The sequence below is a fragment of the Rattus rattus genome, chromosome 2, assembly GCF_011064425.1.
Source record: "Rattus rattus isolate New Zealand chromosome 2, Rrattus_CSIRO_v1, whole genome shotgun sequence".
Taxonomy (NCBI): domain Eukaryota; kingdom Metazoa; phylum Chordata; class Mammalia; order Rodentia; family Muridae; genus Rattus; species Rattus rattus.
In genome coordinates, this window is record NC_046155.1 from 108,357,940 (window position 1) to 108,372,618 (window position 14,679).

Genomic DNA, 14,679 nt, shown 5'->3' on the forward strand with positions numbered 1-14,679 from the left:
ATAATTTTATTGAAAGAAAGAAAAAATGTCATATTATAAATGGGAGGAGAGATGGCCTTGTCAGGACCAGTTGAACAACATTACAGGAAACTAAACCTTGGAGGTTTTTCACCAATAAATAATTTTATGTAAAGGAGGCTTATCTGAGCAAATATTGCCCTGGCAATAAGATTATTAGGCAAAATAATATTTATGTTCTTCCCTAGATTGAAATGATTCTTTCTCAAGAACCACTTCAAGGACTTTCACTTAAAAATAACAAACAAAACTCTTGGCACTGAATCATTTATTCAACTGATATTTATTGCACCTAAAATATTGTCAAGGACTTCTCAAACTTGAGATACATCACTGAACAAATAGTCAAAAGGCCTAATCTTAAATTCACAGAACTGTGGCATGTAAGGGGCCAGCTTCTCGCTTCTCAAGTGTCCACACTAATGGGCCAAGGATTGGTGAGTATGACTTCCTCAGAGACCCAGGGCAAGATGGACCTGGAGCAGAGCTCTCTGAGCAGCTTCTAAACTGGAAGAGGCAGATGGGGGCGCTATAAGCCCAAAGGAATGAGAATAATAACATAAATGTGACCCCAAAAGCTGTTATTCTGGAGCTAAATTAGTCCAATCTAACAAAGCCCTTAAAGTTCACAAAGCAACGTTATTTTTAACACACTGCTGTGAGACAAGGCTGAGTCATCTTATGCTGAGGAGATCAGAATTTTGCCATAAAGAAAAGTAATAAATCTAAATTTAGGGACATTCACAGTAGAAAGATACATTTTTTTTGTAACCTTGATTAGTTTATCTTCTGATGCCTTTGGTTGCTGGCTATTAAGCAAAGGTTAATTATAAATGATTTTTATTTTCATTAAAGTGATGTTTTGTCTCCTTCCTGTATAAAAGATAATTCAAACTTTTAGGAAGTCTTTTTCTTTCCTTTAGAATCAAGAAAAGCATAATGAGCCAATCACAATACCAATGACTGGTAATAATACATGCAGTCACATGTAAAAAAGATTGGACATTATGGAATCTGCTAGAAATGCTACAAATGTGTTATCAATGTCCTGCCGTGTTGACTCATTGCTTTGCAATTCAGTAGCTGTCCAAGAGTGACATGCCAGGTCCAAGATTGTAACATCAATACCAACAGTGGAATTCCACATCATATCCTCATTCAGTGATTCATGCTCAGTTATGCTGTACAGCAGGCTACAGCAACTCCTGACAACACCAAGAGCACACAGACTTCCTTTCGTAATTTGCATCTATGACTCTGAACAAATTGGAAGGTATCAAAACATGGCACTGAAGAAACAGGACCTCACTCAGCAACATGTCTTCCAGTTTGAGTCCTGTGGTAAAATTGGCTAAGTAAAGGCATCTATGCCTCCATTTGAGCTGGAGATTTCCAGTAACACATGCATACCAGTATGGGAAGGAAAGAAAAAAGGAAGGAGTGGGGAAAGGAAAGCTCTAAAGGGAGACTAAGGGCAAGAAAAGATAAAGAGAAATGTAGGTCATGAATCTGAGATCAACATTGACATAAGACAAGAAAGGACAACTCAGCCTGCTTCCTGAGCTGCACTTTCCTAAGTTTATTGAAGATATAAAAATGGTCTGTGAGACTTTTCATCTGTTGCTATTCTCATTTATTATACTAAAAATGTCTACAAAATCCTAAACCTTGGTGTATCCAAGGATAGTTCCAGAAAGGAAAAGGCGTGGCCTGTTAGAGAGAGCTGCGCTGTCTGGAAGCCTGCTCTGCAGTCAGTCCATAGTCCACAGTATTTTGGTCATATCTGCTCTGTTTTCTCATGCTACTCAGCGTGTCTTACAACTAATATTCTTTACTAGAATGTTGTTGTTTATATTTTCCCCATTTTTAAAACTTTGATTGACTTGAAGGGCAGGAAAAGTGTGGAAGAATAGAAGAAAGTTAATAAATTTCAAGAATATGAAAGAAAAGGGGCTTCTCATATATATCCAAACCCATTCCAGAAAAGGTGGTAATGAGACTGAAAAAGACTGCTGACTCATGGATTTCCCCCATTCTCTTTTTATTTTTAGGTAATACATCTAAGGGTATCAATGTACCAAAACGTTTGGTCTGTGAAATAGCATAATCATTAGCACCAAAAAGACTCATGGAGCTTGTATATATTATTAAACAATAATTTTTACTGTTGGTCATGAGAAGAGTTCCCATTTTTATATCCCAAAGGTTTTGAAAGTGCTTGTGAACAAAAGAAATAACACTTTTCAAAATCTCCATGGGGTCATCAGTAAGTACTACAGAGACAGTACTTGGCCTTTCCAGTTTTGGTTTACCTGGTAGACAAGAAATCCATGGGCACCAGATTACCACTGAAGCCTGGAGAACAGCCCCTCATGCGCCCACTGACACACAGAAGGATTCCTACAGTACACGACCCCTGTTCTGTGTTCAGGAATGCATTTTACTTGCTTTTTTAAAAACAAAAGCAACATGCTCTGCAGATCATGGAGCGCTTAGTGCAATTCTCTCCTTGCTCCAACGCCAGACTGCAAAAGAGTGAAACCATTATGTGTTCTGCTAATGCTGGCCTGCAGTCAAGGCCCTTGGCCTGCATGCTTGGTAAGCTCTGGAGCCTACAGGAGTCAGAAGGTCCAAGAGCGGGAGCCATAGTCATTGCCAGATTCCCTAGCAACATCCGGCCCACCAAGGCAACTACTGATTCCCTTTGATTCTCTTTGCCTCAGCCTTTAGTTGAAATTACAACAAGTCAAATAGCTGATGCTTTTCCCCTCTCCAGGTAAGGGTGACGATACATTGTTCACCAGTGTGTTCTGTCTGGCTTCACTGATGAGTCGACATGCTAAGTCAAGGAAGAGTTTCTCCACATTGTCAGACTCCTTGGCTGAAGTCTCCAAGTAATACATGTCCTGAGCCTCTGAGAACTCTTCTGCTCTCTGTTGGGAGACCTCTCTCCTTTCAGCCAGGTCAATCTTGTTGCCTGTAACAATGGTAAATCAAAGAAAGAATCGTCACTTTGTTTCGGCCAGGAAGCATCACGATTCAATTCCAGACCTGAAGTTGATCAAACAGAAGAGCAAGTAAAGCACAGTAAATATGACCACGATTGCAGGACTGTTCATTTCAACGTCATGTTCAAGTACCATTAGTAATGGCAAAGACTGGAAACAAGCCAAATTACTTGCATAAATTGCAATCCATGCACACAAGTATCTGACTCAGTAAAGGTAAAAGCAGTGGAGACTATTCTACAGAGCCATGAATTGAGAATATAATAAGCAAAGGAAGCAGAAAAAAGTATAGTCTGCAACTGTCTACATAAAAACTATAGGGAAATTCCATTTTGCTTACATTTTAAGAAAATAATAAAACAAGATTGTAATTTAAAAGGCAGTGGTCGCCCAGAAAGAGAAAAGTAGAGAGCACAGAGGTAGAAACCAGACCTCTCTGATCATATTCTGCTTTCATATGACTTTAGAATCTCATTTAACATAATTAAACAATACAATTCTGTAATTAATACAAAATTAAAATTTTAAAGTAACCTGAAAATATTAAACATGTTTGTCATATGGTGGTTTAAGTACATAACAACGATTTCAATTGAATTTAAAACATAATTTATTCGTGCATCCTTTGGTGTGCATACTAAGGACAAAAGAAAGTTTAAGGACAAAGTCTTGAACTCATTCAGTGATCATATTGTCAATGGCAGAGGTGGTGTTGGGATTATGAGTCTGCTATGTGTGTATTAAGGGATAAAGCAAGTCACTATGTTGGTACCACTTGGAACTGGGATTTTAGACATGAGAAAGATGAAATACAGATATGAGATCAATGATATTAAGATATTAAGATAAAATTTTTAAAGTTTTAAAATATAAATCTAAGTATCTGCATGATTAACTCAGGGTATATTTTATTTTTTTAAAGTTTTCTACTCCTTTTTCCAGGTAGGCTGACAAAAATCAACTATGCTATCTGGTAACACTGTTTAAACGATCCAGTTCATAAATTACTCTGTGTATGAGTTATAAATACCTTAGTAGACAGTCATAACACTGGAAATTCTTGACTTCAGATTCACCATTGGAAAAATTTTGTCCGTTCTGATCATGGAGCTGTCCTGTGGGACACAGAGGCATCTAGGCCAGGAAATCTCTCGTATTGGTCACAGTGAACTTTGTTTCTTGATACCTGGGTCGTCCAAGCCTGCCAAGTAGACTATGAGGCCTGACGCCAACCTGCCATCGAGTCAGGTGAACTGTCCTGAATCTGTCTAAGTGAACAGGGTGCCATGTGTGGCTTAAGATGGTCCTGTAAGTCTGAACCTAATAAAGCAATACAATTTACCATGTGCATGAATACATATGGGCTTTTAATACAAAAAGTTTAGAAATGGTGGCCTACAAGTAAAGATGACTCCAACACTAAGGCTGGGGTTTCTAATTATATCTCAACATTAAAAAGAAATATCACCTCTTGACAACATCATCAGTTGTAGATGTTGGGCATTAAATGATATACATGAATATTTGTCATATCAGAGAATGGGAAAATTGTCTCAAAGTCGCCTGGATTAATTCCAAAGGATTTGGGAGCTCATTTGAAGAAGCTTCCAATGTCAATGATGAATAATAGGAACTTGGGCAACAATGACTGCACAGGATTAAAACACACTGAATGAACATTTGAATTCAGAAGTCCTCAGCATATTAAAAATAAAAATGGGGCTGGAGAGATGACTCAGCAGTTAAGAGCACTGACCACTCTTCCAGAGGTCCTGAGTTCAAATCCCAGCAACCACATGTTGGCTCACAACCATCTGTAATGAGATCTGATGCCCTCTTCTGGTGTGTCTGAACACAGCTACAGTGTACTCACATACATTAAATAAATAAATTAAAAAAAAAAAAGAAAGTTTAGGGGAGAGACTTAAATAAATAAATAAATAAATAAATAAATAAATAAATAAATAAAAATGAGTTGGGTGTGGTGGCACATTCCGTTAATCCCAGCACTCAAGAGGCAGAGTCAGGTGGATATCTGTGAGTTCAATGCCAGTCTAGTCTACAACATGAGTCCAAGACAACCAGGGCTCTGTTACACAGGGAAATCCTGTCTCAATAACAAAAAACCCTAAACAAATGAATTTTAATGGTTAGTTTTGAAAGATCCTAGGAAACCAACTCATTACAAATCTATTGGAATCTACTGAACAAAAAGAGACTAAAAGGCCAGTCAAGGTGATGCACACTTTTAATCCTGACCCTGGCAGATCTGTGAGTTCAAGGCCAGCCTGGTCTACATAGTAAGCTCCAGGGTGGCCAGAGCACAGACTAAGACCCTGTTTCCAGGAGGTCTGTGATGAGGACCTGATCCTTCTTATCTCTCTTCAAGTCTTCCTCTGCCTGCCTTATTTAGAACGCCCACCAGGAATGCTTTGACCCAGCTTCTTGAGGGTTTTCTGTGAAATAAAAGGGCAGTCCAGAGTGAGGGGCTTTCAAATATTCCATGGCCAAAGTCCATCGTTGGCATGAGGGTTTTCAGGACTGGGCCTGAGTGCCAGCTCTAAAGAGGCAGGTCCTTCCCCAGCAGCCTGGAGAAAAGTAGAGAGGACTACTACACAGTGTGGGGATTCAACCTTACGTTCTGATGTCTGACCCAGAATTATCTCAGCATGAATTTGCTCATCTAAAATTTAGCCCCCTTATAGGATTTCTGAGTGTGCAAAAGAATGGATTTCTGATTCTTGTGCCTCCTCTTGGACTCTTTTTCTTCTGCTTATCTTGTCATACTCCAAAGTGTTAGTTTTTATTTTATCTCATTTTCTTTTATTATTCTGTAGAAGCCTGTTTGTTTTACTGAGGAGACAGAAATGGTATGTCCATTCAGATGGGAGTGGAAATAGGGAGAAACTGGGAAGAGTAAAGGGAGGAAAAACTATAATCAAGATATAGTATGTGGAAAAAAATCAATTTTCAGTAAAAGAAAAAAATAATAAAATGTTTGCTCAGCTTACTGTTAGCCATAATTTGTAATTATGCTAATGATTAATGATGCTTTCTGTAGTTTTCTATATTTCTAAAATTCAAGTCATGAGACTATACAGCAAAATTCCTTCCGAGTAAGAAAATATTTTAACAAGTAGGTAGTTGATGCTCCTTTTCTATCACTACTAGAACAGTTTATAATTATATGATTCATTTTATAGCAATCAAATGCATGTGTGTGTGTGTGTGTACACGTGTGTGTGTACACATGTGTGTATACACAAACATGCACTTGAAGACCAAAGGTCAAACTTGTTCTTCAGATGCATTCCACCTTGGTTGTGTTTTGGAGTTTTTGTAACAGTCTCTTAGGAAGGCCTAGGACTCCATGATTACACTAGGCTGGCTACCCATGCTCAGGGGTCCACCTATTCAGCCTTCTGTGAGATTACAAGCAAGGGCTACCACACCTAAGTTTTCCTTGGGAACCAAGTATCTAACTTGGGTACTCATGCTTGTGCAGCAAACACTTTACCAACTCAGTCATCCCCAGGCCCCTGTGATTCCACTTTTAATGAGTGCATTTGTCACCAGAGAAAATCAAGGGTTATTTTCTGGGTTTCTCCCACATTAAATAGCCTCCCTCCTCCTACAGGATGAAACAAACTGCAGCATTTCCCTTAATGGATTTCTGAAACACAGGAGGGATGTCTGAAGTCAGCATAAATTAAAAGAAAAAATTTACCAAAGTAAGTTTAAAAAATAAAAACTGCTTCAATAGGATTTCCTCATCAACATGAAAGATTTCTTTTACTTTTACACCAGCAGCATCCACCATCTTATAACTATTTCACCTACACTGATAGGAAAATCATCAATATTTTTGTTTATTTTCTAAATGATCACTATGGGGTAGAACTAATTTCATGTTCTCAGTTCTATAACTGAATGTTGACTACATAACTCAGGTAACAATATGCGATATTCTTGGAAGGCACCAACACATTAGCATTAAATGATCATAAATTTTCCGATGCACTTGAACCAATGTCCTTCCTCATTCGCCCTTACTTACCCACTAACACAGTGATGACCTTATTGCTAGCATACTGTTCTATCTCCCGCAACCACTCGGGCAGGCAGCGGAAGGATTCCTCACAGGTGATGTCATAGGTAAGGATCAAGGCATTGGCGCTTCGGTAGTAACTTTGGGTGATGGAGCGAAATCTCTCTTGACCTGCTGTGTCCCAGATCTGTAACTGCAGAGGCATAAGACAGGGATCAGCTTGGAAAAACACAAAAAAAACAGCACAGCCTTGCTAGAGCTCAGAAATGAGAACATCACACAAACAATTTCATGGTTGTTTTCTGGCCTGAAAAGTATGTTTTGCTATCAAGTGTTTCTAGTTTGGGAAAAGTGTTTATTCTCTTTCCTGTTTTTTGTTTGTTTGTTTGTTTGTTTGTTTACTTGCTTCCTTTCTTGTTTAAGAATTCTTTCTTTATTCTGGGGGAAAAAACCCAAATTCTATTATACATTATCATGTTCCAAGCTCTATTCTATTCATTTTATATATAGTAATTCAGTCTTCACAATAACCCAATAAGGTAAATATTTTTATACTACCCTTCCCTCATCAGCAAACTAATCTATTAACTTGATCAGTGTCTCAGACAATTCGACATTCACTATGGACTCTGTGTTCTTGCCCATAAGCTGGGGACACATGTATTGCAATAGACAGCAAGCAGTGGTCACTGGCATTTCAGTCAGCAACCAAGAGAACAAAAATACAACCTCCTTAACTTCCAACTTTTCCAGTTTAAAATTCTAGTGACTATACCGACATTATTACTGTTAATGGAAATAGAAAGGTTACCATTACTAAGGTCATGCCCCTCTCCCACACAACTAGGCTCTGTGACTTTAGGTCCCTCAATCTGTTTGGACTCTACTTGTTTAGATAGATGATAGATAGATAGATAGATAGATAGATAGATAGATAGATAGATAGATAGATAGATAGATCTATCTTAATAGGGTTTAATAAGTCATCTACTATTTCTAAACCTAGCAAATTTGTTTTAACTAAGAAAGAAGGAAAAATCCTTCCCAAATCTCTCTCAACCTCTCTGCACAGATCACACAACAAAGGAGAGGCCTCTTCTCTAGACATAACTCAATATCAAGTCGAGAGTTTGGGGAGATAAGAATATCACCAAGAGCTTCCCTCCTAAGCGTAAACTCCAGCGGTCACAGGTAAACTAACCTCCATACTACTCAGGTTAAGACCTTCTAGAACCTCTCCTCACCCCCACCCCGCCCCCACACACATCTGTCCCCAGTCTCCCTGGCAGTACTTTGTATTATGTCTCCCACAGCATATCATCTTAATCACATATTTGAAATAATTGGTTAATGCCTGTCTGGCCTACTTGATTTAAAGCTTTATAACAAAGTTACCTGTTTTGCTTACCACAAACAGTGCGTCCAGGACAAAAAACTAATGTTTGTTTTTAACTGATGGTCTCAATTATTCTTTACCCCTTCCCAGTGAGTGAGGTAGGGAAATTTAATAAAAATTGTTTCTTATACCCAGGTACCCACAAAGCTGGACACCAGACCCCACATCTTCTGTTTGCAGATCAGAACTCAGTCTGGCATACCCTGTTGGTTTTGCCATTGCAAGCTCATTTTAATGGACATCTACATCTAGCAGTCACTTGGTGTCACTCTAACCCCATAGAGTTTAGCTGAAGACACTGAGTAGTGACCAGTAGCCTACACTGCGAGCCAGCACACACGTTCTCCTTTGATTTGAAGTTGCAGGAGCTCTTTGATAATATAAAATAAAGTCTGTGTGTGCTAAATCCAAACATACACATGACATTTTGTACTGGAACAAAAGCTATTTCTCTTCTCTGCCTCAAAGTAGGACCATGGTCCCCTTCTGCCAAGACGTGCCTTAGAATAGCAGACTATTGTTTTAAAGCCCCATTCAGCCTCCACAACTCTTTTGATTGGATTTAGATGCTGCCAGTCAGGACTGGAACGTCTCGGAACATCTGCTTTAAGTATCAAAATATTTTCAAATGTAGTGATTGTATGGCCTTGCCAAGATATATGTCACCTTCTCATAGAGGACTGCCTGTGTCTAGCCTGAGAATTGATTATTAAGGATGCTTATATTCCATCATCTATTGCTCAAATTAGTTTCATCATCTTTCTGTATAATCCATTTGTCATTTTGATCCTTTGTAAGTACAAGATAGAAGATAAATAAAACAACAACCCTTGATCTAAGACATCAGGGTCTTCAAAGAACCAAAATCTACAACTAATTAACAATGTCCGCTCAAAGAGGAACCAGAACAACAGAGTGTCTACAAATGGTCGTCTATCCTCTGTCAATGGGTCCTCAACACTGCAGCCATGAATTCCCTTGCCACTCTCACCTACAGCACAGGGTTACTACACTGCTCCCCTGCCTTCTTACTGCACTGCTCTCGCCTCACTATCACAGCAATGTTTTGTCATTAGTTTGCCATGCTGTCTTCTCTCATGGACAGAATTCTCAGAGGACTAAGGTCGTCTCTTTGACTTCCTCCCTGTTTCCTTCCTAACATAGTATGTAGTGGGCACAGTTGAATGATGGTTAACAAGATGAGTGTGGGACTGTGGAATCACAAAGGACAAACTGATTAGCTATTCTTAGATGAGCAGAGTTTGACAGGTCTCAGACCAAATGCTACTAGAGCTAGGTATCAGTAAGTTCCAAAGGCCAGTGAGGCTTCACCTACCAAGGAGCTCTGCAGTAAGCATCAACCTAACACAAGATGGACAGACAAATCATCAAAAGAATAAACCTTTAATCTCAGCACTGGGGAGGCAGAGGCAGGCAGATCTCTGTGAGTTCAAGGCCAGCCTGGTCAACATAGTTCCAGGACAACAAAGGGTACACAAAGAAACCCTATCTCAAAAAAACAAACAAACAAACAAAAGGCAACAAAAACCTCTCCTATTATAATCAGTCTAAGGTTAAGAAAAAAAAAACAATAGGCTGGGGTTGGAGAGATGGCCCAGCAGTTAAGAGCACTGGAATGACACTGTGGCTAACAACCATCTATAATGGGATCTGATACCTTCTTTGGCATGCAGGTGTACATGCAGATAGAGTACTCATGCATAAAGTAAATAAATAAATAGGAACAAAAGAAAACCCTCTAGTTTAAAAAAAATAGGCTGATTTTGCATTTTTCTTTGTTACTCATTAATTTGTGATAGACTGAAAAGCCAATGGGTGAGGCTGGAGACCCTCAGGCAACATGCTTTTTTTTTTCTTGTGTATAGTTTCCTTTTCTGTTTTTATATATCATTCAACTTGACTAGCCAACTCATTTCTTATGAGCTGTTAGAAGTCTAAAGAGGTATTAATGGCAGCAATTAAGCTGCGAATATAAAGATGAGTAAGAAGGAACCCCTGTTCTTGGAGAGCCTGTGGTCTTGTGGTGGAGTCCAATGCCAAAAAAGATGGAATTTCAGTCATGTAATAAGCACTTAAAAATGAGGTCAGGACTAACAAAATGCCTCATTGGGAAGGGCCAAGTCTGATCCCCAGATACCACATGGTGGAAAGAAAGAACCCTTACAGCTTGTTCTTTGACCTTCACGTGCATGCCATGCTCATGTACAAACACATACATATACAGAGGGACCCAAATTAATAAAAATAAATATTTAAAAATGAAGCCATTGTTTTTGAAAATGAAATAAATGGATGGCCTAAGCTTGAAAGTCATGAGTGGAGAAGAGCCTGTTGTGTAACAATGGGACCGTTCCTTATTTTCCCTTGTTCTTGGTGCAAGCCAAGTACATTGTCGGCACCAACATTTCAGGTCAAACAAATGAACTCACAAGGACATATGCAAATGGAAATTCATTTCTAGGAGAGGAACTCATGAAAATGTAGTTATCCTTTCCTGATTCCTTAGGTTGGCAACTGCCTCCTCTAGAATAAAACTACAAAAGGTTCTTCCTGTCAGTATCTCTTCAGCCTGCTCCTGTCTCCAGTCCCCTGTCTTCTGGCCCCAGACCCTAGCCCTTCCTCTTCATTTCAGATAGATTTTCTGACCTTCTAGTTGGTATTTATGTAGATTTTAGAGCCTGCTTTTATCTTCCAGTATCCCAGCTTCTCTTCACCATTGTAGTTAGCATAGACATCTCTATGGTAAGGAACCATTTTAAAGAGTCAAGATAAAAAGAGAAAAAGAAGGTTCCTGTCTCTCATCTGGACATGAGGAGCCATATGTCAGCCCTTGTTTGTGCTACCATCTAGAAGCCACCAAGTGGAAGACAAAGTAGTGATCAAAGGTCCTTTCTTAGACATAGGGAGTTCTAAGATAAAGGTATAGTGGGAGACAGGATAATTTTAATAAGAAATTCATGTGGCTGAATTACCCTCACTACCTTCCGTAAAATGTGAGGATAAGAAGGCTTTCCCAAATAGGCCTTTTAGTTAGAATAGAAATTTTTTGGCCCAACTTTGAAATTCAAAAAGAAATTCCTACTTTGTTTTCACATCACTTCTGGTATGGCGGGAAAATTTTTCTCACCATCTTCGTATACCATCCCTACATTGATTCTATATAATTTCTTTCTCATTTTTTTATATTTATTTATTTCATATTTATGAATACACTGTTGCTGTCTTCAGACCCACCAGAAGAGGGCATCGGATCCCATTACAGATGGTTGTGAGCCACCATGTGGTTGCTAGGATTTGAACTCAGGACCTCTGGAAGAGCAGCCAGTGCTCTTAACCACTGAGCAATCTCTCCAACCCTTTCTTTTCTTTTAAGATAGGTTCTCAGGTAAGCTGGGCTGGCCTCCAACGTGCTAAGTTAAGGGTGACCTGAGCTTCCTGTTAGTCCACCTGACCCTAGTCCAGACTATAAGTAAGCAGTGCTGCACCTCAGCTTCCTGTGGTGATGATGGTTTGATCCAGACCTTCTTGCATGCTAGGCAAGTATTCTGCCAGCCGAGTTCTGTCCCAGTACATCGTTTTCAATGTGGGTTTGAATGAAGCAATTTAATAAATGTTATGAAAACATGCCTGTACTACTTCTACTAAACTCTTAGAGAATCCATCAAAGCATTACTGTTATTACTTAGCTTCTTACCTTCACTTTCTCACCATTAATCTCCACTGTCTTAATCATAAAATCAACTCCAATTGTGGCTCCTTGACCTGGGGGGAAAAGACCCTAAGGAAGAAATAATGGCAAGTAACATTTAAGCATATCTTCCAATTATGTGGACTCTCCTCACTCCCCAACCAGCCTTTGACTGAGGTAATTGTTAGGACTCACTCTGTTTCATGTCACGTTTGAAGGGGAACAGAGAACAGGGAGGGAACTGGAGAGAAAGGCTGACAGAAGCAAACACAGAAAGGAATGACCAAACATGAGGAGAGAAAGTCTGGAAGGGGCAGTGAGCCATGCTGGTTTCAAAACAGAAAATTCAGACAAATGAATAAGACTGGGGAGGAATGAGTCACTAGAATGACGTCAGTATTGTCAGGATGGGGAACAAAGGTAAGACTGGTTAAAAACAAACAGGAAAATGAAGTGTGGAGGACTTCTGCTACAGAATGAGAAGAGAAAGACACAAAGTTTCTGGGGTTTCCTGGGCCCTCAAGATGGTCACCAACCTGAGGTACACTATAGCACAAACACAGACACACACACAATCACACACAGTCCAGATACACACACATATACATACACAATTGGACTCAAACACACAATTGACACAGTCCAGACACACACACATACACACATATACACAATTACAGTCCGGATACACAAACACATACACACTTACACAGAGTCCAGACACACACACACACACACACACACACACACACACACACACACACAATTATACACAGTCCAGATGGGAACACTTATAATTATACAATACAGACAGACACACACAATCACACACAGTCCAGATACACACACATATACATACTACACAATTGGACTCACACAAACAATTGACACAGACCAGACACACACACACACACACACACACACACACACACACACACGTACACACACATAATTACAGTCCAGATACACAAACACATACACACTTACACAGAGTCCAGACACACACACACACACACACACACACACAATTATACACAGTCCAGATGGGAACACATATAAATCCAGACAGATACACACACACACACACACACACACACACACAACACACACACACACAATCACACACACTGGAGATAGACACTCACACACACACAGACAATCACACACAGTCCAGATGCATGGCACCGAGAAGTGAGGTCATCAGAAAGACAGCAGAGTAGAAGCAGCAGGAGGCGGCAGGTGAGCCCAGACAGACCACTCTCCCGCTCTAGGCCTCACAATCATTGAGGCTGTGGTTGTTTTAAGCATGAAATAAAAGAAAATTGCTTTACCTTAAACTGGAAGCATAACAGTTTCAAGAGAATAGGGACATTAGCAAAAATGCAGTTTACTGTCTCATGCCTCCTGTAAGCTTAGGGAGAGGGTTGGGGTTGCAAGGACTTCTACTGAGAAAAACATCTTTACCTAGTTTCTTCCCTTTTCAGATTGCAGAATTCCAGGAATAAAGTAAAAGGGACCTTATTAGTTCTTCAGCTAAGACTGGGGCATCTTTAATTAAATCCATTCCCTAACAAGAGAGTTCCTTAATTAAAGTTTGAACTCAGTACACTGAGATTCAAACCAAAAGCAAAAGCTTCGTTGCAAGTCTGCAAAGGATGTAAATATAAACATTCATAACTCTGTTTACAAATACTGAATCAATTCTCTGTTTTGGCTTGGTTCAAGCAGAAGTCTGCCAAGCTTCAGGTTTATAGCTCCAGCTGTTTGCAGGCTCACAAATGCCAAAATATTTTTTTAAATCCTTCCCAGTGTCCCCCTCCCCACTTTGTTCCCCAAACCTCCATGTCTCAAAACCAGATGAATCAGTTCACATTAACTGCTTTCGACATAACAAAAACATAGGCAGCCCTGTCCTGTGAAATGTGAACTTCAGGGAGAATTGAAGGGATAGAGAGATAAAAAGTAGGCAGAAAAGAAAAATAAGAAGAAAACATGCTTGTGGGTAAAATACTGATCAAAAGCAAAAAACAAAACAAAACAGAACCCTTTCATCCTTCATGGCAGGGTTTATCTCAGGAACTTAAGGAGCGCAGCCCCAGAGGTTATAAAACTATGGAGAGATTACTAGGTCAAGAAGCAGGAGATGAGGGTCCTGCTTTGCCAGCTACATGCTTCAAGATCATAAGCATGTCACTGGGTCCCTCTGGATCTGTATGAGAGGACTGGACTGATAATCTCTAAGTGACCTCTCAGTGAAAAGAAACAATCAAGCAAACACTAATTACACACTAAAAACAAAACCTTTCTCTTTGTAAAATATGTAGGCAAGTCCTCCTTACAGAAGCAATGAAGACTGACTGCCAAGGCTAGCGGATGGAAAAGCAGCTGGAGTCTCCAGTATCTCCCTGTGATAGCTGATTGAATTCCTGACACTGGTGAACTTTAGATTTTCAATTTCATCAGACCAAAACTTGGTGAAAATTCAGGCACTTGTCTACAG

At 39.6% G+C, this 14,679-nt stretch overlaps 1 protein-coding gene across 3 annotated transcripts in view; it reads right to left on the reverse strand.

Moving 5' to 3' along the window:
• Positions 1-285: 285 nt before the first annotated feature.
• The window catches only part of Rab30 (RAB30, member RAS oncogene family), an 88,094-nt gene continuing 73,700 nt past the window's right edge, over positions 286-14,679 (reverse strand). For 2 of the 3 annotated variants that reach the window (XM_032893210.1, XM_032893211.1), the window contains exons 3-5: positions 12,186-12,269; positions 7,084-7,267; positions 286-2,995 (exon numbers count right to left, since the gene is read on the reverse strand). In XM_032893210.1, coding sequence (XP_032749101.1) covers positions 2,745-2,995; positions 7,084-7,267; positions 12,186-12,269 — 519 coding nt within the window. In that variant the 3' untranslated portion in view covers positions 286-2,744. The remainder of the gene's footprint in view (positions 2,996-7,083; positions 7,268-12,185; positions 12,270-14,679) is intronic. The other variant, XM_032893212.1, reaches the window with a different exon arrangement.